Source organism: Thalassophryne amazonica, chromosome 6 (assembly GCF_902500255.1).
Source record: "Thalassophryne amazonica chromosome 6, fThaAma1.1, whole genome shotgun sequence".
Taxonomy (NCBI): Eukaryota; Metazoa; Chordata; class Actinopteri; order Batrachoidiformes; family Batrachoididae; genus Thalassophryne; species Thalassophryne amazonica.
The window spans coordinates 10,373,250-10,398,937 of record NC_047108.1 but is presented as its reverse complement, the minus strand read 5'-3'; the positions used below and the strand labels follow the sequence as shown (position 1 = coordinate 10,398,937).

Here is a 25,688-nt window from a genome sequence, read left to right as displayed (position 1 = left end):
CCAGCGTATCCAGCTGTATCTTCTGGTCTTGAAAACAGTTACACAAGGCATTAGGTATGTGGTAATCAGTTGATGTATTCCAAAATTCTACACAGTCAGAAGAGCTGATCCGGAGCCTCAGTGATGAGACGTATTTGTCTGTGAGACTGGATAAGTGTGATATTAGATTTGACAGTTTGCGTGATTTCCTCCCATGTATGACAGTAAAAACACATTTACTGCCCATCACAGTGGTTATCTTGGTTGTTTACTTTATTCAAGCAATCAAGCATGTGTGTGTTTGTGTTGTTGCTGAGTCACCTCTGGATCCTTTCCCGCCATGAGACATTCTTGGACACGGTTCGGACTGGCTGGCCAGTACAGCTATGGAGAGTCAGAAAGAGACGGAAGGAGAGAGAGAGTGAGGAAACAATTTTTAAATGTTTTTATTGTTTACTCAACACTTCCAATGATTTGACGTGTGTTTTATGAGGACGTGAGGTGAGGAGAAGCAGCAAAACATCACTACGTGCAAATAGAAGAGGGCAGGAGATTTTGAGGCCTTTTGTTTCGAGGATAAACAGAGCGGCGTATCCAGGCAGGAGAAGACAAAATCCATCGGGCAGCATGTAGGAATACACACGATGATAATCCAAGGCCTGAAGGTGGACGTATGATTAGTTTATCTGCACCTACACAGTAACTGACTCCTACATTACACCAAGAAATTACGCAACGATGAGCATAATTTGGAGTAAAAATTCGGAATATCCAGAGTTTGTGCACTTGTTTTCTTTTACCGTTGTGTAGCTGTGCCACAGATGTGTACATGCGTCATTATCCACGCCTGACACGTGAACAGAGAACCATCTGTGGCTCCGCCCAACAGTGTTTATTATTCAGTCTAAACAGAACAGAATACTAAAATGTAAAAAAAAAAGAGTCACAAACGTGTCAATTGTTAGATTCCGACTTTACATATCACCAGTGTATTGTGGTCATGTGATCTGTCAGCTGATCATTGATATATCCCATCATGCATGAACCATGTTTTTACATCTGCACTGCTGCATGTCTTACAGAGAGAAGGGAATTATGGGTAATCACCAGTGTTGGGGAAAGTAACTTTGGAAAGTTACTTCATTAGTTAATCTATAGTTATATTTTACAGTTACTTCTTACATTTACTTCATTAGCAGCTGCGGACACCTTGTCGGCAGCTGCTGAATGTAATTAATAAAGTTACTCATAATCTAATTTGGTTATTTTTAAGATTTAGTACTCAGAAAAGTAACTATTAGTTACTTTGCTGATTAGTTACTTTTGTGATTGCTCAATCTTACGAGTAACCAAGTTAGATTACTCGTTACCTTATTAGTTACATTACTTATTAGTTGCAAGTTTTCTGCAGATTCTAATAAAGTAATTGCATAAAGCTGCTAATGAAGTAACTGCATAAAGCACCTGTATAAAGCAACTAAAAAAGTAACTAAAAAAGTAACTTGTCAAAGTTACTTTCCACAACACTGGTAATCACACAACGCAAAAGCTTTCATACAGGCTAACATACATCGCGACCAACTATCAGCAATGCGTCATCGCTGTTGTAGTGTTTCCTCAAAGACTTTTATTATTCCTAAATATTATTATTTATATAATTCATTATTACACACACACACACACACACACACACACGCATGCGCGCGCACACACACACATTTTCAACCGCTTAGTCCAGTTAAGGGTCTTGGGGGGCTGGAGCCAATCCCAGCAGTCACAGAGCGCGAGGCAGGGTACACCCAGGACAGGATACCAGTCTGTCACAATTCATTATTATACTTATATCATAATCATAATAATAATAATAATAATAATAAGACGAAGATTACAATATACTGTATTTTCTGGAGTATAAGTTGCAGCTGTCATAGTTTATTGCTGGGGGGCTTTTGTTTGACCCCTCACCTCTCTGGCTTTGTACTTGCACTCTCTCCATATACGGGAGGAATACAGCCACAAACAACAAGAAAAACTAGTTTATTTTTGTGAACCCACGACTTGATTGGCCTGTAAGAAGGGTAGCACACACACCATCCATCAGAAACAGACTTTGTGAGTATTTTAAGCAAAGGAGAGTGAAATGTTATATGTTATCGCAGTGTGTTTATGAAACAGAACGAACCTGATACTCTGTCAGATACACAAGTTGTACCATTTCATAGAGAAAAAAACCTACCAGGTGAAGTGAAGAACATACTTCTGCCAAAAATTTGTTCCCAGGTTTGTTTTGACGTCAATATGTATGCTGATGATCAATAAATTTGCGAGCGCACAGGGTACAGAGAGGCTACTGGATCAGTGGTGGCAATAATCTTGTGGCCTCAAAATGTGCATGGAGGAAAAGCAGCTGTTGTATGCCAAAAGAAGCTGATTGGTTGGGTTGAATTTATTGATGCAGTCAGATAAAGAAATCACAGAGCAGATGGAGGAGGTCAATGTTTGCATCAATCATCAAGAAGTACAGCTGAGTTTCAGCACACCAGAAGCCCAGGTAACTGCTTTATGATACATTACCCTACCACAAGAAACAACATGGTACGCTATGCTTGCACTTAGACAATGGCGTTTTCTGGAAGCTTCCTGGTAGTCTTGGAATCTTGGGTGGTGGTATGGAACTACGAGGGCTGTCAATAAAGTATAGGTCCTTTTTATTTTTTTCAAAAACTATATGGATTTCATTCATATGTTTTTACATCCGACATGCTTGAACCCTCGTGCGCATGCGTGAGTTTTTCCACGCCTGTCGGTGACGTCATTCGCCTGTGAGCACTCCTTGTGGGAGGAGTCGTCCAGCCCCTCGTCGGAATTCCTTTGTCTGAGAAGTTGCTGAGAGACTGGCGCTTTGTTTGATCAAAATTTTTTCTAAACCTGTGAGGCACATCGAAGTGGACACAGTTCGAAAAATTAAGCTGGTTTTCTGTGAAAATTTTAACGGCTGATGAGAGATTTTGAGGTGATACTGTCGCTTTAAGGACTTCCCACGGTGCGAGACGTCGTGCAGCGCTCTCAGGCGCCGTCGTCAGCCTGTTTCAAGCTGAAAACCTCCACATTTCAGGCACTATTGATTGAGGACATCGTGAGAGAACAGAGACGTTTCAGAAGAAGTCGGTTTCAGCATTTTATCCGGATATTCCACTGTTAAAGGAGATTTTTTAAATGAAAGACGTGCGGACGGATTGCAGCGTCGGCTCGCAGCAACTTCTCAGACAAGGAATTCCGACGAGGGGCTGGACGACTCCTCCACAAGGAGTGCTCACAGGTGAATGACGTCACCGACAGGCGTGGAAAAACTCACGCATGCCGCACGAGGGTTCAAGCATATCTGACGTAAAAACATATGATGAAATCCATATAGTTTTTGAAAAAAATAAAAAGGACCTATACTTTATGACAGACCCTCGTATTTAAGCAAACAAACATGAAACCGTCTACACATGCTAGACTCAGAGCTGCTTCACACATCTCTGCGCTCATCTGGATTTGCACGTCGTCTCAGGTGGAGGCTCTGATCGTGTTCTTCATGCAAGCTTGGTTAACTCTGCAAGGAACAACTAGGTCAGAAACGTAAGTTACTGAGGCTAGGTCAGCTGGTATGCCAGCTTACCCACTAAATGAGCACTCAGCAGATTTGATCCCTGTGAGAGACAGTAAATGTCTTATCTCACATGGTTCTGACAAGACATCAAGACTGAAGAAGAAGGTGAAGCCTACTGGTTGAACAATCCACCAAATTACACTAAATCCATATCCAGTGCAGAGTGAGTTTAACCCTTCTGGTTTAGATGAGGACTTTTTGTAAAGCAGCCAGATTTCATCACCACACAACAACGCAATTTACAGTGAACCAAAAGCAGTTTACTTTCCTTGCAGTGAGCCTGAGATTTATAATCTTAATCACATTACAACTCGAGTTTTCTGGCTGCATATGATCAGCATATCATGAATTCTCTGCCAGACAGGCGTTACTCCACTGATTTTATGTCAGTCCACTTGGAGGAGAGATACAGTGGGAAGGTCTAGTGTCAGATGACTCATCCCACAGAGACTGCATCAGTATAAGTGACCTTAATCACTTTTATGTCCTCATACCACACAACCTGCTAAATGTGCTGATAAAAATCAAGTCCAACACACAGACGACTGTGCAGCAACAGAACCAAGACGAGAATAAGATGAGTGTGAAAAAATATGTGGAAACAGTAAATGGACTGCATTTATGTATCGCTTTTCCATGTCAGGGTGCTGCCATGCAAGGCGCTCACCACATACCACGAGCAACTTGGGGATTAAGAACCTTGCCCAAGGGTCCTTAGTGATTTTCCAGTTGCAGAGATGAGGTACTGTTGATATACAGTATCCAGCAGCAGTAAGTCTGCTACGGTGTAATGTTAATTAAATGTCAGATGATTCTAAACTGTATCAGCTCTCAGTAACTGTATTACACCTACGTTGGGCAGTAGAGTGCTTCCCTTCATGAATAATCTAAAATAAATACATTGGAAAGACAATACTGAAAATAAAGCCTCCACACCTGAAACTCTACCCAGATGCTGTAATGGAAGGACCAACAGATGAAAGCTGCTCAGTTTCTCCAATTACATCCACAGATGATTGTATCTCTAAGCTTTTAGAAGCTTTCCTCATTAGTCTTTACCATTACATTGTTTTAGAAGTGACGCTGTTATGTACAAAACTACTAGACAGTACTACACTGTTTCTATTTAGTACCGATTGATTTGAAACCCCCATTACACACAGTCCGTTCTGCGTCCCTTGTGCCACCAAAAAATCACGGACAATGCCACAGGACGCTGAAGGAATGCACAGCGCACACCAAGCTCATACAAGGCGTGCTCAGTGGAAGCACACAGGGCACCATGGTTGCCATGAGGTATGAAGCATGTTCCATACGCAGAAGGGACTGTGATGTGGGTTGTCATTTCATGTGTGGGTTTTTGTATTTTCATTGTATTCATGTTTGTTTTTTCTTTATGTTCACGTTTCGTCTGCTTTGTGTTTTTCTGACTGCACGCTCTAGTCTTGTGTTTGAGGTTGGGTCTGGGCAGTGGTGGGCACAGCTAACCAAAAGGTTAGCTTCGATAATAGCTAATCAGCTAACTAAAAGTTATCTTTTATAAAGCTAAACCAATAAACCACTCAGAAATTTACCGGAAGCTACAGCTAGCCGATAACTTTCAAAATTGAGTTTTAACACCACAATCACAAACCCAAACAATGAGTCACCACTTCTGTCTTTGTGTGCCCTACCCACTGCTGGAAGCTCCTGTTTACTACGTATTTTGCAGCAGTGAAGCAGTTGATAGGCGTTAAGCTCAACTCTACGGCAGCAAAAGGAGCCTGACCACCAGGTTGCCACAAAAAAAAAGAAGTCATTATTCCTTAACAGCATACAGCAGTCCCGGCATGAGGCAGAGGTCTTGGAAATAAAGCAGTTTTGACTTATGGTTTTGATTTTAGAAATCAAATTAATCTGGATAGAATAAGGACATTAATGGCCCTTCTGTCATTGTACAAAGTTAAAATGTAACACATATCTTTTAATTTTAAATAATGCACTAATTCTGAAGTTTTGTAACAAACACACACAGATGCCAAAGGGGTTATGGGTAAAATGAGCCTCTGCGAACTCTAACCACTGATTGGTTGACTCATTTATTCTAAGTAAAAACAAACACATTAATGTGACGTGTGTGTTGTTTACATATAAATGTGTTTTCGTAAAATATGCCATTTTTTCATATGTAAAAAAGGCCATTTGCAAAAGCCAAATGTCAAGTTGTGATTAGACAACCGTCTGATATAACTGGGGTCAAAATGCATAGAACACTGCCATCTACTGGCGTCCAGATGCTCAGACCCTAGCCCATAATCCTTCCACGCCAGAGAGTTGCTGCGGTTTTAAACAGCACAGACTGAATCCACATGACAACAACTGGAAATGAACATTATACAACCAAAATGTACATTTTTATTTCTTTTCATCAGCTGCAACAAGGGGCTGCAACAAGTCTCCTGCACGCAAAGGGATATCTCAATACTTAGGGCGAATACTGCCATGAACACTACTGGCCAGGAGATGGCAGTAGAGACCCTGAAAACTTGCTAAAACAACTATTCCAAATCAACAATCCGTGTCTGCTATGTTTAATCTGCGTGGAATTTAAGAAACACAAACCGAATTTCCAACATGTTACATATATTACTCCTGGAACAAAGACAACAAACGTGTTGTAAAGGACAATAAAGCAGGACATTAAAGACCAAACAGGAAGCGAATGCAGCTCACAGTGATTCCGTTGAAAATCATTGAGAGCACCTATGAGCTTCTTCTGGACATTTTTACATAAAACAAACACAATGACAACATCTATAAACCCAGAGAATATATTCACAAGAGTTTTTAGGCACAAATACTAAGAGTTTAATGCTGTAGTCCGTGTGGATCCTGATCAGAGCATCTCAAATGCATTTCTCCTGTCGTGATCTTTCACCATAATGCACTGTGAGAGAGCATGTCCACCTAACACCTTCAAATTAGTTGCAATACTTTAAAACTAAACAATAGCTGATATGTTCACTATATAAATATTCAGACATGACGTTAAGTTAAATAAGTTGTCAGAAATTAGTTTGGTTAAAATTTAAACATGAGTTAAAGTGTATGCCTCTGGATGACTTGGATGATACTGCCGGCAAGTTAGTATGGTGTCAAGAGAAAATTTTTTTTCTCTCTGTCACTTTCTTTCTCTTCCTGTGACCAGTTGTCCTCTGACTACAGAGAATAGAACTGTACATCTGCTATAAAACATTTAACAGGTAGGCACTAAAATCTTTGATAACAGATTTCACAAATGTATTAACTGTTTAAAGCTTATTCACTATGCCTCTAAGAATATGTAGCGGTCTAAAAATTATCAGACCAAAATTTATCGGAAGATAATTGGTCCACTGATTTTCAAAATTATCTGAAAACTAATCTGATAATGAAAAGATTAGCTTGATCATTAGCGGTTAGCGGAACTGTGCCCACCACTGGGTCTGGGTGTGTCTTGTCCCTTTTTTTGCCACGCCCTCTTCCTGGTTGTTCTTCCACACTATGCTTCATTTTCCCACCTGTTATTTAAATGCTCTGTTTTCCCTCCTGTCTTTGCAGGTTTGTTGTTCCTCGTGTCTTTGTTCCAGTCTTTTTTTTACAGTCCTTGACCTTGTTTTTGCCTAGCCGTGGTTACTGAACCTTTTGTCTGTTTTGATCTCAATTTAGTCTCATGATTTGGATACCATTGCTGATTTTGGCTTGCCTACCTGTGTACCGACCTCTGCCCATTTTACAATAAATCCTTTTTCAAATGAACACACAATGATTGGGGCTGTTTGTCGTGATTTTTATGAATAAAGTTTATTTTATAAAGTGCTGGCATAAAGTGCAAAATTAATTCCTTGTCCTCTGATGTCCCCCGAGTTCATCAGAAAGTTTTGCCCATGTTTAATACGTTGAGCAGAGATCAGGTGGAGTCTCTCTCTCTCTCTCTCTCAAGGAAAAGGTCGGCATAGTTGTTGATGTCCTGGCACACGTTGCAGTGAGGAAATATGACATCAGGCTTTAACACCATGGCAAACTTGCTCAAATCCAGCATACAGTAGTGTTCAGAATAATAGTAGTGCTATGTGACTAAAAAGATTAATCCAGGTTTTGAGTATATTTCTTATTGTTACATGGGAAACAAGGTACCAGTAGATTCAGTAGATTTTCACAAATCCAACAAGACCAAGCATTCATGATATGCACACTCTTAAGGCTATGAAATTTGGGTTTTAGTCACAAAAAGTAGAAAAGGGGGTGTTCACAATAATAGTAGCATCTGCTGTTGATGCTACAAACTCAAACTATTATGTTCAAACTGCTTTTTTAGTAATCCTGTGAATGACTAAACTAGTATTTAGTTGTATAACCACCGTTTTTCATGATTTCTTCACATCTGTGAGGCATTAATTTTGTTGGTTTGGAACCAGGATTTTGCTTGTTTACTAGTGTGCTTGGGGTCATTGTCTTGTTGAAACACCCATTTCAAGGGTGTGTCCTCTTCAGCATAAGGCAACATGACCTCTTCAAGTATTTTGACAAATCCAAACTGATCCATGATACCTGGTATGTGATATATAGGCCCAACACCATAGTAGGAGAAACATGCCCATATCATGATGCTTGCACCACCATGCTTCACTGTCTTCACTGTGAACTGTGGCTTGAATTCAGAGTTTGGGAGTCGTCTCACAAACTGTCTGCGGCCCTTGGACCCAAAAAGAACAATTTTACTCTCATCAGTCCACAAAATATTCCTCCATTTCTCTTTAGGCCAGTTGATGTGTTTCTTTGGCAAAATGTAACCTCTTCTGCACATGTCTTTTATTTAACAGAGGGACTTTGGGGGGATTCTTGCAAATACATTCGCTTCACACAGGCGTCTTCTAACTGTCACAGCACTTACAGGTAACTCCAGACTGTCTTTGATCATCCTGGAGCTGATCAATGGGTGAGCCTTTGCCATTCTGGTTATTTCTCTATCCATTTTGATGGTTGATTTCCGTTTTCTTCCATGCGTCTGTTTTTTTTTTTTTTTTTTTGTCCATTTTAAAGCATTGGAGATCATTGTAGATGAACAGCCTATAATTTTTTGCACCTGCCTATAGGTTTTCCCCTCTCCAATCAACTTTTTAATCAAACTACGCTGTTCTTCTGAACAATGTCTTGAACGTCCCATTTTCCTCAGGCTTTCAAAGAGAAAAGCATGTTCAACAGGAGCTGTCTTCATCCTTAAATAGGGGACACCTGATTCACACCTGTTTGTTCCACAAAATTGACGAACTCACTGACTGAATGCCACACTACTGTTATTGTGAACACCCCCTTTTCTACATTTTTTTTTACTAATAGCCCAATTTCATAGCCTTAAGAGTGTGCATATCATGAATGCTTGGTGTTGTTGGTTTTGGGAGAATCTACTGAATCTACTGGTACCTTGTTTCCATTTAACAATAAGAAATATACTCAAAACCTGGATTAATCTTTTTAGTCACATAGCACTACTGTTATTCTGAACACTACTGTATGTGCCTATAAACTGGGAAAATCCTTCTGCCTAGCGCCGATCTCCATGCAAATGTGATGTCATCTGTAGCACCCCAACTCCATGGGAGACAATAGTGATGCACAAGGGATGCTGAAGCAATTACAAAGAAAGATGGTTTTGTATCGCTTCTGCATCCTGGCAAATTTTTAAGACACACAACAAACTCTTAAAGGACACCATCCTGTGTAAAGGGGCCTTAAAGCAGCTTCAAGAAATATTCAATGACTTGGAAATGTTCTTATCTAGAAGGCCTGGGGCCTGAAGTCGAGTGTAATTGGTAGTAAAAATAGTGTTGTAGAACAATGCATGCATTCAGGCAAGTTTTAAACATTTTTTTAAAAATTCTTGACAGTGGGATAAATAGTGATGTACAAAAGAGACTAATCAGATATAATTGGTGCAGGTCCAAGGTAATCTTGTGGAAAAGTCGCCAAAAGTGGACAGTTGATGTTTTTCCAAACACGCACTGTCGGGCAACATCAATCGGGGTAAAAAGTGGCAAAAGCAGACAATTCAGACACATCTTTACTACCTCCATTTGCACACAACTTTGTGCCTGATTACTCAGTATGACTACAGATTACAGACGATTTCAATGAATGAACGAATGAAACAGACTTAACAATAACAAAAAATAAGACAATTTAACAATGAACATGTGCGAGCAGAAGCAAAGCTTATAAACGCCCACCCCTTATATACAGTGAGGAAAATAAGTATTTGAACACCATGCGATTTTGCAAGTTCTCCCACTTAGAAATCATGGAGGGCTCTGAAATTTTCATCTGAGGTGCATGTCCACTGTGAGAGACATAATCTAAAAAAAAAAACAAAAATCCAGAAATCACAATGTATGATTTTTTAAATAATTTATTTGTATGTTACTGCTGCAAATAAGTATTTGAACACCTGTGAAAATCGTTAATATTTGGTACAGTAGCCTTTGTTTGCAATTACAGAGGTGAAACGTTTCCTGTAGTTTTTCACCAGGTTTGCACACACTGCAGCAGTGATTTTGGTCCACTCCTCTATACAGATTGTCTCTAGATCTTTCAGGTTTGGAGTTTCAGCTCCCTCCAAAGATTTTCTATTGAGTTCAGGTCTGGAGACTGGCCAGGTCACTCCAGGACCTTGAAATGCTTCTTACGAGCCCCTCCTTAGTTGCCCTGGCTGTGTTGTTTGGGGTCATTGTCATGCTCGAAGACCCAGCCATGACCATCTTCAATGCTCTTACTGAGGGAAGGAGGTTATTTGCCAAAATCTCACAATACACGACCCCATCCATCCTCCCTTCAATACGGGGCAGTCGTCCTGTCCCCTTTGCAGAAGAACACCCCCAGAGTATGATGTTTCCATTCCCATGCTTCACGGTTGGGATGGTTTTCTTGGGGTTGTTCTCATCCTCTAAACATGGTAAGTGGAGTTGATTCCAAATAGCTCTATTCTGGTCTCATCTGACCACATGACCTTCTCCTATGCCTCCTCTGGATCATCCAGATGGTCACTGGTGAACTTTAAACGGGCCTGGACATGTGCTTGCTTGAGCAGGGGGACCTTGCTGCCCTGCAGGATTTTAAACCATGACAGCATCATGTGTTACTAATGTAATCTTTGTGACTGTGGTCCCAGCTCTCTTCAGGTCATTGATCAGGTCCTCCTGTGTAGTTCTGAGCTTTCTCAGAATCATCCTTACCCCACAAAGTGAGATTTTGCATGGAATCCCAGACCGAGGGAGATTGACAGTCATCTTGTGTTTCTTCCACTTTCTAATAAATAATCATAACAGTTGTTGTCTTCTACCAAGCTGCTTGCCTGTTGTCCTGTAGTCCATCCCAGCCTTGTGCAGGTCTACAGTTTTGTCCCTGGTGTCCTTAGACAGCTCTTTGGTCTTGGCTATGGTGGACAGGTTGGAGTGTGATTGATTGAGTGTGTGAACAGGTGTCTTTTATACAGGTAACAAGTTCAAACAGGTGCAATTAATACAGGTAAAGAGTGCAGAATAAGAGGGCTTCTTAAAGAAAAAGTAACAGGTCTGTGTGAGCCAGAATTCTTGCTGGTTGGTAGGGGATCAGATACTTATTACAGCAGTAACATACAAATAAATCATTAAAAAAATCATACATTGTGATTTCCGGATTTTTTTTTTTTTTTTTAGATTATGTCTCTCACAGTGGACATGCACCTAAGATGAAAATTTTAGACCCCTCCATGATTTCTAAGTGGGAGAACTTGCAAAATCGCAGGGTGTTCAAATACTTATTTTCCTCACTGTATATACATACATACACATATACACATACTTTCAACAGCAAATGCCAGTACAGACAGTATAAATTAATCCAAAATAAAAAAATAAAAAACCAACACGACCAGACAAACTGCACAGTTTAGATTTAGATTTTGATTGAGAATTAATTAGATTTAGAGATAGGAATTGTGTCCAATCAGAGTTAGCTGAGAATAATTTGAGTGGAGAACAGGGATCCCTATGAAAAGGGTGGCAGATCTCCCCCTTCTGCCAATTCATTCATGACATTCACTGTGCCAACGCTTCAAGACTCTCAGTATCAACATCGTTAAGGGCACCTTCACACATAGTACGAATAAGTACAAATCAGAGCGAATCATGGCAGAACAGCTCGTATGAGTGAACCACAAAAACATCAAGCCGACGGGCAGGCGTGAACGAATCCGCTGCAACGGTGGAATGCATGGAACGGTGTTGTGTGAGCAGGAACACAGTGAGAGGAGCTGAGACATGCTGCACCACATCGCGCCACTGATGTGGAGAACAATAAAATAAAAACTAGCTGTATAATTAGTGAATATCTCTGGGTTAATATAAATAATAAATAAAAGGGGACACAATACAGAACCCTGTGATTAAATAACCATAGTTAGTAAAAAAATAAATGCCACTCATGGGATTCGAACCTGCAATTTACAAAAGCTCTGACTACCAGACGTAAACTTTACCACTGCGCTACAATCACTGTCATAACAGCAGCATGAAATGGCTAAAATCAACAAACAGATAAATGTATTTTTTTTTAAAAAACGAAAAAAGCGCCATCAAAGCGATCATAAGTTTAGGATAAATTACTTATCATGAATTGAATTTTCGAAGTGGCACTAATGACAACACTCATACTGAACATAATTTGGCTTGCATAGACTGATTTTGGAGATCAAGCAATAATTGCAGATGGGCTTTCTGAGGTCCCAGATAGCTTTTCTGATTTCCTTTTCTAACTTTCAGAATTTAGTAAATTAGCATATGGTCCATTGATACTTATGTGTAGACACTAGTCCCTAGAGGCAACTATTTTTGGTTTCAAATCTGGGTAAATGCAGTCCCAGAAAATTCTGAATGTGACAAACAAGAAACAGGTGTTGTAAACAAGTCAGTGCTGCTAAAAACACAAACTTGCAGAAACAAAGATACTATTCTGACATGGTTTTGCACATAAGATGTCAGAAGGTGGGGGGGAGACATACCATATTCTGTCCCCTCTGGTTGAAAAGGTGGGGGGGGGCATGTCCCCCCTATTCCCCACAAAATTGCGCCCATGGTAATCAGGTGTAATCAGTTATTATTAACAGAACTGCAAATTTTGGCTAAGTTTTTGTTTGGTTTTTTGGAAATTGGTAACAGGAGACAGCCCTTTATCTAAAAATAAATAAATAAATAAATAAATAGTGAGTGTATAGTGATGATTAGATGTGTTCATACTTGGACTGACTGGTGTTTATTTGGAAACTGTATTATCAGTGTTGTCCTTCTGTTGTGTTTGGTGTTTTTTAAAGGAAATACTGCACATATAATCCTATTACAGAGAGGTGATACAATTTGGAATCATTTGACATTTAAATGATATTGCGTAGGCCCATACTGACCATACATTTTCAGTGATTATTTCTATTTCTGATTGTAGTTGGTTTAAAAGTAGTGTTGTGGAAATGCACAAAGACTTTGGCTGAAAGCAGCATTTGTGTACAGTTAACTTCTCCATTACCTTTTGAGACTGCTTACACATAACAGTGGTTCAGGTGCTGAAAGATTAAATGACACACACCACCTGGATATTCAGCTTGTGCGTTTAAATTCAACATTGAACTGGCTGAAAATGGCATTTTCACCTGAGCAACCAAGTAGAGGAGGGTTATGTTACAGCATCAGATGTACAGTGACTCATGACCGCTTCAGAAAAATTAACTGCACAATATGACTGTAAAAGGACGCCGTCATCTGTGCAGAACAGTGACTACAGGGAAAAATGTCAACAACCAGACTGACATTCCATGTTCCAAGCTGCCGGATAATGTCGGCCGTGTTTACATTAGGCATTTCTTTAAAGACAAGTTGCTGCAGCAACAGTCGTTCCATGCACTGAATGGCGCTGCACGCTCATTAGCGGGGTGTTATAAGTAGTGAGGTGACAACTGGTGAGATCGCTCTCTGCAATGCAAAAATAAAAAAATAATTCACCCCGATCATGTGTCAGCAGCTGTCACTGGCATCAGTCCCTTCATTCATGTTTCTGAATCACTGGTGAAATTATCAGCTGCAAAGGTCAGGTGACTGACAGCGTCCAATCATATTCATCCAGATGTGTTTCTACAGTATAGCCGGACAGCTGCTGTAACTCCCTCCACCATTCCAATCTTCTCCTCACATAATTCTGTCCTGTTTGCTGGATCGGATTCTCACGGATGTTTCCATACTGTGGGAAGAAATCCTCAAAGCTGACTTGATTCTTTACAAGATCTCTCAAAAAGCATTAACAAAATTGTCATTAATGGTCACTTTGTTTAGTAAAGCCTTGCTGAGTGAAATTGTACAAAAACACTTATTAATGGAACTAGAGTGATATATATATCCATGACGGCAGCCCGCCAACAGAGGGATGAACTCCCTAAAAATCAATACATGTGTTTAAATCTGATATCTATTCTAAGTAATGATGGTGCTTTCAGTAAACGATTCCTGGGTGTCTCGTAATCGTTCCCTGATGATGTCATCCCCACAGTGTGGACAGGAGATGATCAGATTAAATTAGAGGCTGTGGTCGGCCTTATCGGCAAATACCCGCACACAGAGACGGGAAAAAGGACTGTCACTCTCACTGGGCAGGTAGCGGCGTTAAGTTTATGGAAATGTACCATTGCCAAACATTTACACAACATACAAGGACAATGTGGGTTTATGTGAAAGGGAGAAGTCTAAAAATAAATAAAAAAAATAAAACAGAACTAATCAAATATTTCAAAAAAGACAAGTGAGAAAAATATTTGTGACAAAATGGAGCAAAAAGCCCACAAACAACCAATGTAACAACAGGTCAGGTTTTGTTAATGTGGTTTGTGAGTTCAGACTCACACCGAAGGAATGCTGGAGGTTCAATGAGAAGAACAATGAAATCAAAGGCAACAGTTCAGCACGTTGCCTTGAAGTGGGATCAACTAACGAATCCGGTTACAAATCGGTTTTATAGAGCCAGGAAGGATGTGACAATGTGTTATGATTAAAGCTGCAAAAAGAAAAAAGAAATACATGCAGGAAGTCACAGAGGCACAGAGAAAAAGCTCGGGATGTCTGCAACAGAGAAAAGAAACAGAAATCTTGAGAATGTGGCACCGCGGTTGATCGCCACAACCCAGAGGAAAAAAAAACTGCAGTTGAGACAGTATACACAGACTATAAATACAGAATGTACAAATATATAAGGTTACAGCACAGAGATGAGTAATGAGATGACTACTACCGTCAGTATCCTTCCACTGGCAGCCTGCCTGGCTGAGTGGTGGAGCTACCGCCTCAACGTGTCTGTCTGTCTGTCAGTGTGTTTGTCTCTCAGCTGGATTGGGTGTCTAACAGATAAAGGCATTGATTTCACTCAGCGGGATGCCGTCTTTGTCCTTGTCTTGACCCTGGACCCAATCGGACTGACTGGCAAACCAACATTACATTAACTACATTAAACCTAACTATTCATTTGGATATAATTAATACTCATTATTACCTTCACCAAGCAGAATGTTCCACATAACAACAAGAGGGCACTCGCAGAGCACATGCCTTCATCAAGGCCTGATCTTTGTGATGTCATAGGACAGATTTCTGAAAACTGTGCAATGTTAAAGATGCTATGACTTGTTTAGTTGTCGCACTAGCTCCCCTATTTCAGGAATAAAACAAAGCTTCCCTCTTCAGTTACCCCCCACCAAAAAAAAATAAAACAGTTCAAATAGTGGAAAGAAGATGAAAGAAGTATGTCGCACCTGTCAACAAAATTAATTATGAAGAAGAAAAAGTTGTATCAAAGTCACACCAGAGTGTAAGCCATGCGACACTGGAACTCAGTGTAGCACATGTGCACACCACAGCCTGCAATGTTTCTTAAATTCAAAAATACACAAGATGGAGAAAGATATTGGATTTTATATGACGCTGCTGGGACAAAAGAAGTTGTCAGATCGTCACGGATTGTTCACCCAGAGCAACATGGAGAAGTGAAGAGTAGATTTATGCAGGAAGCCTCCAGCTTGTGGTATGCAACATAAGGACTGTCCAATTCCAAAAATAAGCAAGATGGACAAATAAATGTGATTTGGGCAATATGTCTGATGTTATCTGAAACAATACAATAAAAACAGTCCATTTGATTTTTTTGTTATTCGATCTTTAATTGGGGATTTTTGTGTATTTCTGTGATGTTCTTTTATTGTTACTGTTTATTCTTTTACTATTAGAATTGATTTTGTTTAGTGTGTTGACACTTGGGAAAGTACCAAACTAATCTTAAAAAAGTGACTTAATTTTACAGTTGTGAAAATGATATCTTAAATTGTGTTTGTGACAAACAGAGAAGAACAATGAAGGAAAATAATTCTAATAAGAGTAAAGGATTATGGGGAGAATTGCTTCTACAGTCTTTAGTAAATATCTGAATCGAGTAGAGTTCAGCATGTGGAATGTGGCATTGTGTTTGCTCTGACCTTGCGTGGATTCTGAGTTATGTCATCCAGACTGGTGGAAAGCAGGTTATCTTTCATGGCTATGTACAGGCGTCTCCCATCTTCATCAGGCATCAGGGAGTGTATGTCTCCAGCCACTAGGGGCAACGTCAGCAGACGGCTGTTCTGAATCAGCTCTGTCAAGGAGAAGGGAAAGAAGAAATGAAGGATTTGAATGCATCAGTTGAAATTGCTGAATGTAAACATCTATGCAGTACAGAACAATATTTTGGAAATGGAAGGAATTTAATCTGGAATCCAATGAAAGAACACATCAGAAATCTGCACTATCTGAGAGATTATCTTCAATTAGCTAACAAGGTTCTGACTAGGGCTAATTAAAAAAAAGCATTACTATCTACGTACCGAATCATAGAATTAATTTTTTTTACATGAATGAACTGAAAAATGCAAAAATAATTGTCTTTGTGGAAAACCTCTCAGCAGAGGTGGGTCGAAGTCACCATTGAGTCACTCTCAAGTCATGAATCAGCAAGTCCCAAGTCAAGTCTCAAGTCATAATGACCACCAATTGTTTGCAAGCTGACTTGAGACTTGACTTGGGACTTGCAGATTGATGACTTGACAGTGACTTCATCCCACCTCTGCCTCCCAGTGATGTCACAGCACGTATAACAACTCCAGTATCTTTCCATTAAAATCCATCGATGATGGGAACAAGCTCTGTACAGCATGTGGACTTTGCCCTAACTATGATCTAATAAGGTGTCATCTAAAACAAATAATGAATGTTTTCCATACATGCAATGGGAAGAATACTATCATGAGTTATTCCATCTTTCAACTCATGAAAATATCCTTTCCACTGCACTCCAAAACATTCATTCTTTGTATCATAATGGAACTGGAATTCACTGCAGACACACTCCTGGGTTTAAACTGTGACCTTTCTGTAAAAACTAAAACAGAATTTCTTGCGAGCTACAACCAGGTGTGTTGATATTTGGCGTGTACAACCCTAACAGTGAACACTTCTTTTGTACTTAAAAAAAGATGTTTTCATGAAAGCCTAAAACTTGTGGTTTTATATTTTTGACATTCATTACTGCATGTTTTAACACTTATTCCATGCTTCAAGTAATCTGAGTGATTGAGTCTGTGAGTGTATTCACGTTCTTTCAGACACAATAATGCCAGAACTAAGAATGCCAGCACTTTTTTTTGTTTAATGTGTCACATGTTGGTATGTAAGAGATGATGTGATTAACTTTTAATCAATACGGGTACTGGGTAATGTTCAAATACTGAATGACTGATTTTAAAGTGCTTGTAATGACAGCTGCTAGTTACGGAATTACAAGCTGCTGCCTGCCAGTCTTGAGCTGGATTTAGAAACACTGGCTAGTAGATCATGATATCTGGTTATGGAAAGTGCAACAGATCAATATATCAGAACAAATGTGATGTGATGCCCAAAGGTTAATGCTAAAACATATCTGATGCTGCCTGTAGAAAATAGGCATTCAGTGGCAGTAAACAGGAAGTTTTCCTGCTGTCCACACAAACAAACAAATAAGTAAACAAATAAGGAAGTGCAAGAGAAATGAAAGTGAAGGACACAGGAGAAGTTGGCACGATGTGAACTCGGCCCCAGGTGTGAACTTGGCCAAGGGTAAGCCTAACCCCTACAAATACCCCAACCCAAACCCAGGCAGAGTTCTCTTGTTACTGTCTTGAATGTACAATGACGGTGCATGACACCTGATTATGACAGGTACAACAGGTCAATATAAAATGTCACATGATGCCCAAACACGGCTAAAGATAAGACTGGCCAATGCCAATAAAAACAGATCAGCTGCCAAGTCCATCTGTCCGTATTACTTACCCACCATGAATTACAAGGAGAAGATACGCGTGGTCTGTACAACCGATAGGCCTGAAAGATTTCACTATACACATAGACTAAAACACAAAGATGCTATTTGTGCTGGAGACCCTCCTGTCCTGTGCACCACCAGCACCATTTAGTGTGTATTCGTTTTGTGAATTGTTCTGTAATTTATGTCTGCAGCATGGCCCAACCAGAGGGTCACCCCTTTGAGCCTGGTCTGCTTGAGGTTTCTTCCTCAGAGGGAGTTTTTTGTTACCACTGTTACCTGTGTGCTTGCTCTGGGGGTTGGTAAGATTAGACTTTACTTGTGTGAAGTGCCTTGAGGCAACTTTGTTGTGATTTGATGTTATATAAATGAAAATAAATTGAAAATTATATTGAAATTGAAAAAGTAGAAGTACGAGTTAAAAACTGCACAGGTGAATAAAGTCAACAGGAGAAGGAGGAGATGATTGAGGAAGAACAGGATGGAAAGTAGATGAGACAAATGACATGACAAAGTAACAGCGGGATGAAAACGGTTTGATAGGCGAAGACAGAGAGGAGATGAGAAAGGGAAAAATGTCAAAACACGACATCGTGACAGACAGATGATGAAGAGAAGCAGATGAAGTGAGGAGAGCAAAATGGCACGACGCCAGACAAAGAAAGACCAGAAAGAAGAAAACGCAGCAGATGAATAAATATTGATGGATGATGATGAGGAGGAGGGGAAGAAGATGAAGCGGAGCAGACAGGTGGAGATTAGGTGCAAAAGGTCGATGCAGGTAGAGAAAAATTGTGTTAAAAACACGTCATGATGCGAGTGAAAAATGATGGACAGGTGGGTGGAGGAGGGAGGAAGTGGGAAATGGTGAGAAAGGATAGATTGAAAGAGTGAGAAGATTGCACTGAGTAAAAAAAATGATGGATTGATACGGTGGATTGCGGATGAGGACAGAGGTGAGAAAGGTTGATGATGAAAAAGATGATAAAAGGTGAGATGGGAACGAGGGCAATAAACGACAGGGTGTAAAACAATGATTGGATGGATGAACGCTGAGCAAAAGGAGAGTAGAAGAAGAAAGTGACAATGACAGAGGAGACCAAAAAACTTGAAAAAAAAAAAAGAATTAAAAACGGGATGAGGCAGTATGACAAAGAAAAAAATAAACAAGCGTCCGAAGATGGAGGAAGGAAAAACCACAAACACACTGATGATCAGCCAAAAAATACAGCAGATGGATTAGCAGAAGAGGAATAAAGAGGGAGACGTGACTCAACGGGAATGAAGAAATAATGTGAAGCAGAGGAACTGTCGCAGTAGGAGAGGAAAGTTTATAAAGGAGAGAGTGAAGTTCTGTATGTGGAGCAGAAAGGATGAACTTCTGCAGCTCAGTGGGGAATCTCACTGGGAACTTTCTTAATATTCTGCAAATGGTCGGTGATGTCAACTGTTTTGCTTCACACTGATTTGATCTGAATTAATCCCACAGGGCACATCGGGAGCACTGACTTGTTTAGTTGAAGGTACAGCCTTGAGCTTAACCAGCTCTGCATGCTGAATTTTCTCCCAAACAATTACTGAGCAGCGGCAACGGTGGCACACCGGCATGTAAAAGATACCGTGCACAGCACCTATTACCCAGCTGCCTCGGGGACTCGCTTCTTTGAGGGGGTACATCTGATACATACTCCTGCTGGAGACAAATTTATTATTATTATTTTGCAATAAGATGTTATGATGCAACCTAGAAAAGCACCTCCACCAAGACCAAAACAGAACAGAGCAAGTTTGTTCGTCTGTAGGAATTCATGGGGTATTCTAGGGGGGCCTGAGACCTTTTCGAGCATCTCCACTGAAAAGGGGCGTTTCGAGGGTGAAAATATTCCAGGGCCCCTGCTCTTGCATCGGCACGTCTGAGCAGCCCTGAAAAAACTTTGGCCGAGGTCGACAGACTGGCTGTTAACCCGTGCAAGAGAAGACGAGAAACACCAAGCGCCAAGCCAGACGAGCACAACGGGAGAAAGACCAGAAGAATGGAAACCGTCGAAGAATCACCAGAATCACCCCACACACAGCCGCATGAGCCCACAGGGTCTTCACCACAATGGAGACACAAAGGCTGAGAGGACAATTACAAAGTCGTTCCTGCAGATGTTCTCCACATCTGGGAAGTAGACGGAGGTCCAGAGGTGGACTGTTGGCTTACTGCTGGGAGCGAGAGCTTTTTGTGTTGTTATTTTGGGCTGATTGGTTCTGTTCTCCTTCTCTCTGTTTAAGGTGCTGCTGCTGAGCACGCCTCAGGTGTTAATGCCACCTGCTGAACCCCTGGTTGAAGGTCCAGCTGCATTCTTACCTGTAAATCCTGCTCTACGGATGCTGATGGGGACATTTACAACAACCGTGGGTCGCAGAGTGCAACCAACCATATGTACGCAGGCAGTATTAATTTAACACTGGTGATTTTGCTGTGTACAGTTGGACTTTTGATTTTGTTTTACATGTTTAATGCTTCTTTGTTGTACCTTGTTTATTGTTACTGTTACCGTTAGTACGGCCTAAACAGTGGGCCACCCCTCTGAGTGGTCTGCTTGAGGTTTCTTCCTCAAATAAATAAATAAATAAATAAATAAATAAATAAAACATGCCAGGAGTTTTTCCTCACCACTGTTGGCTATGTGCTTGCTTGGGGAAGGAGGGGGGGTGTTGTGATTTGGTGCTATATAAATAGATGGAATTAAAGTGAAATTTAATTGAAACTAGTGCACTGCCCATAGGAAGTTTGTATTTGTATAGAAAATTGGGAGCTAAAAAATGATATTAAAAAAAGACCATCACCAGAGCAGTACTACATAATAATGCCAAATTCCATCACGAGACCACACACACAATCATCTTCAACCGCTTAGCCCAATTAGGGGTCACGGGGGTGCTGGAGCCAATCCAAGAAGTCATAGAGCATTGAGGCGGGGGTACACCCTGGACAGGACCAGTCTGTCACAGGACCACATATAGACAAACAAGCACATTCACACCCGCACGCACACCTACAGACAATTTTTAAAGTTTCCAATTGACTTAACCTGTGTGTCTCTGGATGTGGGAGGAAGGTGGAGCACCTGGAGGGAACCCACAAAAACATGGGGGGAACACACAAACTCCACCCAGAAACGCCATAGATGGGAATCGAACCCATGACCTTCTCGCTGTGAGGCAACATTGCAAACCATTAAGTCACCGTGCTGCCCATCACCAGACCAATTGAATTCTAAATAAATTGTTGTGAAAAGCCATCACCAGAATGCAGCACTTTCAAATATAAATAATAAAAATCATAACCAATGACTATACCCGTACAGTATTTAGCACAGTGTTTTAATTTTGCCTCAACATATTTTATTTTACAAACTATATCTCGTCATTTTTGAATGGTTTATCTATTAAAGAGTAAAAACTGAAGAAATCCATTGTAAGGACTAAAAGAAGTTTCTGTAGGAAGTATTTTAGCCATAAGATGAAGTGGGAGGGGAAAGTGTTGGCTTTTTAAATACTTGAAAGACTCTGGACTCATCGAGAGGATTTAGTGCTGCTATACCGGACCGATGCAGAAGGCGGCAACAATGCAACAATAAGGATGCCGGCTGCTATTAAACGAAGAGAGGGGTGTGCTTGATTTACTCCACAGGGTCACGTTTTGGAGGAGCATGGCTTTGTGTCAAAATAAAGCCATAAAATATATATTTAGATTTTCTGTAAGTTAGAGGTTTTATATGACGAAATAAACAGAACATGGAAACAAATTTTGACTGAAATCTGTATACCATCAGAGGTTTTCCAGGACAGAGACACCATGGAGGGTGACATCTCGGAAGTACTAATGTTACAATGTCAAAATAAAGGTTTAATATCAAAATAAAGTTTTTGAAAATTAATCCCAAAAATTTCCATAAAGGCCCCTTCACACATAGTGTGAAGTTTGGATGAAGTGCACACTTAGTGCGCATGATGCAGGAATCGTGTGCAAACTGTGTAATGTCATCCCTGCCTCTAACGCCTTGTACACCTGTTGCTACAACAGGTGTACGAGGCGTCTTTCAGGCGTAAGTACCTGAAAGACAGAGTGTGTGCTGTGTGAACCCATTGCACTCTCTCGTGGCAGAAAATGTGTGGCGAGTCCCACTCTTGGCATGACAACAGACTGCAGACAATCACTGTTGTACTGCTGTGAAATTTGTCTAAGTGCCCCACGAGTGTGACTTTGCAAACACACACACTGACACGTGGGTGTGTTTGCTCCACTCACGGGAAATGTGGCTTCCAACAGAAGCAGCTGTGAGAATCTGTGGATCTGGACATTCCAGCTACACAACACCTACTGTGTTTGGACAGTCATGGACTAACAACTGTCCACTGTGAGGCGTGTGTGTCTGATTGCTGTATATACGTGGACATAAATAAAAACATATATTGCTGTGGTGGAGACAAGCTGCAGCAAGCAAGCATGCGCACAGAGCGGACACTGACAGCCCCCCAGGTTGAAACGGACCGTCAGATCAGAACACACAGCGGGCAATCTGACCGTCACGCCACCCATGTGAGCTCTGTTCCACATGACGCAGTGTCTGTGCTGCGGCGCCCCATCCACAACACAAGCATGTCGGGCAGAACATGCGCACGGCCGACTGGACGCACCTGACCAGTAGATGTGGACATCAGAGCACACTGCTTCTCATTCATGTCATTTCATGACTGTATGTCTGTGACCATGGATCATCACCAGAGGAACAGATGGATCATATTTGTATTGCTCACTTGATAAATGTGGTGTTTTTATATGGTGTGTGACTTTAATAATTTTTTTTGTAATACTTCCATGTCCTTCCTGATATGAGGCAGCTTCCCGCAGCTTTCAAAGGACAGCTCCATAGCTCAGTGGTAAAGTGTCTGACTGTGGATCAGAGGTTTTGGAACGTGCCGGTTCGCGTCCAGTGGGTGGTATGTTTTTTTGTTTTTGTTTTTATTTATTACACATAAGCAGTGCCATGTGGTTCCACAGGTACCAGCTGTTTTTTTATTTTTTATTTATTCCACATAAGTGGCGCCATGTGCTGCACGTCACACTGTTCCTGCTCAAAAGACACTGGTGCATGCACGAACTCTCGCACCAGGTTCATGCACGCCTGCCCATCGGCGCAATGTTTCGTTGTGCTCTAATTTTGAACTGTTTCACGCTGTTTCGCCATAATCAACCGGACATCGACCAAACTTTGCACTATTTATGAAGGGGCGCTAATAAAGGATGCACATCATTTTGCCATGCGCAAGCCATATCTGAAAGTTGATGTTGATCTGACAAACAGTCAATACACAGCCACATACACACACACACGGATGTTTCTTGCTTTATAGACAGACGGATGGACCCACAGTCACCTAACGTCACCTCCGTTTGAACGCACTGGTACACATCACTGTAACAGAAGTGGATTCTTGTCAACATGAAATGTCATGGGATATGTTTGACAAACAAGTTATCGGGATCTGTGTGTGAGGTTTTGAGAAACTGATCAAAATGTCAACAAATTATTAATAATCACCAAAGTGAAGGAGTATGAGCCAACAGGATCTTGTGACAGACGCTGAAAGGGTCTAGTATTTACACCACAGAAGAATAAGCTCATCTTTTCCATGTGTGTTGAATTAAGTGAGGTCACCACTGTTGTGGCATAAAGACTGTGATTCAGATGAAGTGCTAAAGGTTTCAGTGGTAAGAGCAAGGCATGAATTCCACCAGTGTTCAATTCCCCGTGAAGAGCGTGGAGCCTTTTCAATGGGGTCTTTTGACAGTTCCCTCGGCTGCCAGTGTCTACTGTGTAATTCTGTTAGGTTTTTGGAAAGCATGGCAACACCACAATGTTTGGATGATTTACTCTCACCAAAGCTGCGGCTGCAGTGGCAGCAACTCAACAGACTGAACAAGAGACTTTTTAAAAAACTTTCATTTATTCATTTTGTAGAATTCAATTGGAACAAATTCGATTCTTGTAGAAATAATACTGTAAATCTGCAAACCCATCAAGACTCAAGTTAGCCAGATTTATTCTGACTGTAAAATAAACATAAAACACATTTGATTTTGATATAGGAAGAGTCAGACAGGTGCAACATCCCCATCAGATGAGTACGTGATTACAGGGAAGGTGACTGTCCAATCGACCAGAGAACACTGACAATGTCTTTGTGAACTGATCCTATAAATCACAGAAACAAACACAATGATTCAAAACTTTCAGGCTTGTTCCAAAATTTTCCAAAACACGGGTGTTGCAAAGGTTTGACAAATTCAAGAAGAATGTTTGGAGTTAGTCATTTTAGTATTGACAAAAGGTTTTCCTGTCATCCCCAGCCGCACGTTCTATTCTTTCATTTTGTATTTACTTCCCCGCTGTGTTTGTTTCATCCTGTATTTTCCACAGACTTTACACTGGACAAAGCTGGCCTAGCGTCCCCCACAGGTTTTCCATAGAGAACCGAACCGCTGATATGAAGTTGATATGTGTCTAAGTGTTGCCATGTTGGCAGCACTGATTCTGGCTACGTTACGAAGAACTCATTAATGTATAAAGGGGTAGAGCATTGGTGGCTCAGTGTGTGACAAAATAAGCAGGAAAACATCCCTCTCTTTGACTCCAAACAGCTAAGCTAACAGGCTATCACTGGTTCAGGTGTTTATTAAATCATGTTTTAAAGTTGGACATTTTAACATTTGAAAGGGAACTCGCTCACTTTTGAGCCAGCCTCAAGTGGTCAGTCAGGAACTGCAACCATTTCTTCTTCTGGTAGAACTTCATCTGAGATCATCAAAGCTTAACGCTTGGTATGTGCCCATGTACTGCACTGTCACTCCCTGTGGTTGCTTGTTTATGTTATATAACACCTAAATAGATCCTTGTGATTTGCTTGGTGGTTTTTATGTCACACGATATTTATCATTCGTCCCATTTGCAATTTTGTTCTACTTACCGAGCAATTTTAGTTCCACACGTTTTGCACCATTGCATGCTGTGACCAACTTAACACTAAAACATAATGTATTGCGTTTGCATGTATGCAATCAGGCATCGACGGACCGCGTGCTCACACTAGCACTCTTGCAACCTTTGACACGGTGACACTGCTTATTTTAAAAACAAACATAGTGGGGTGTGTCTTGGTGACAGACGACGATTTGAATTAACTTATTGATGGTGCTTATTCATCTAACACACACACAAAAAAACAAATCCAGTAAGCCATAAGCCGTCTGGAAGCATTTGCAGTATTTGCTGGAACATCTCTAGCTGAAGTAGAAGTGCTGTCAAATGAAGAGCTCAACAAACGTCTGTTGTGATTTTCCGCTGGACTGAGGAAAGTAGACATCAGTCTGTACACGAAGTCAATGCACAGCATCAGGTATGGACTACATCATTTTAAGACGGTGAGAGATGTTAAGTTTTTGCAAGTTAACTGAGAATAATTTTGGATTGGACTGCTATTTAAAGTTTGTGTTGGACTGTTTGGAACCCTTGACCTCAAAGGACCAGTGAAACAGCAAAATGTAAGTCCCTTTACTTTTGTTTATAAAATTAATAAAATATCAAATGAC

General features: G+C 40.7%; 1 protein-coding gene across 1 annotated transcript in view; it reads right to left on the bottom strand.

The window, feature by feature from the left end:
* The window catches only part of sema3h (sema domain, immunoglobulin domain (Ig), short basic domain, secreted, (semaphorin) 3H), a 189,698-nt gene that overhangs the window by 90,480 nt on the left and 73,530 nt on the right, over positions 1-25,688 (bottom strand). The window contains exons 2-3 of the mRNA XM_034171745.1: positions 16,188-16,342; positions 301-363 (exon numbers count right to left, since the gene is read on the bottom strand). Coding sequence (XP_034027636.1) covers positions 301-363; positions 16,188-16,342 — 218 coding nt within the window. The remainder of the gene's footprint in view (positions 1-300; positions 364-16,187; positions 16,343-25,688) is intronic.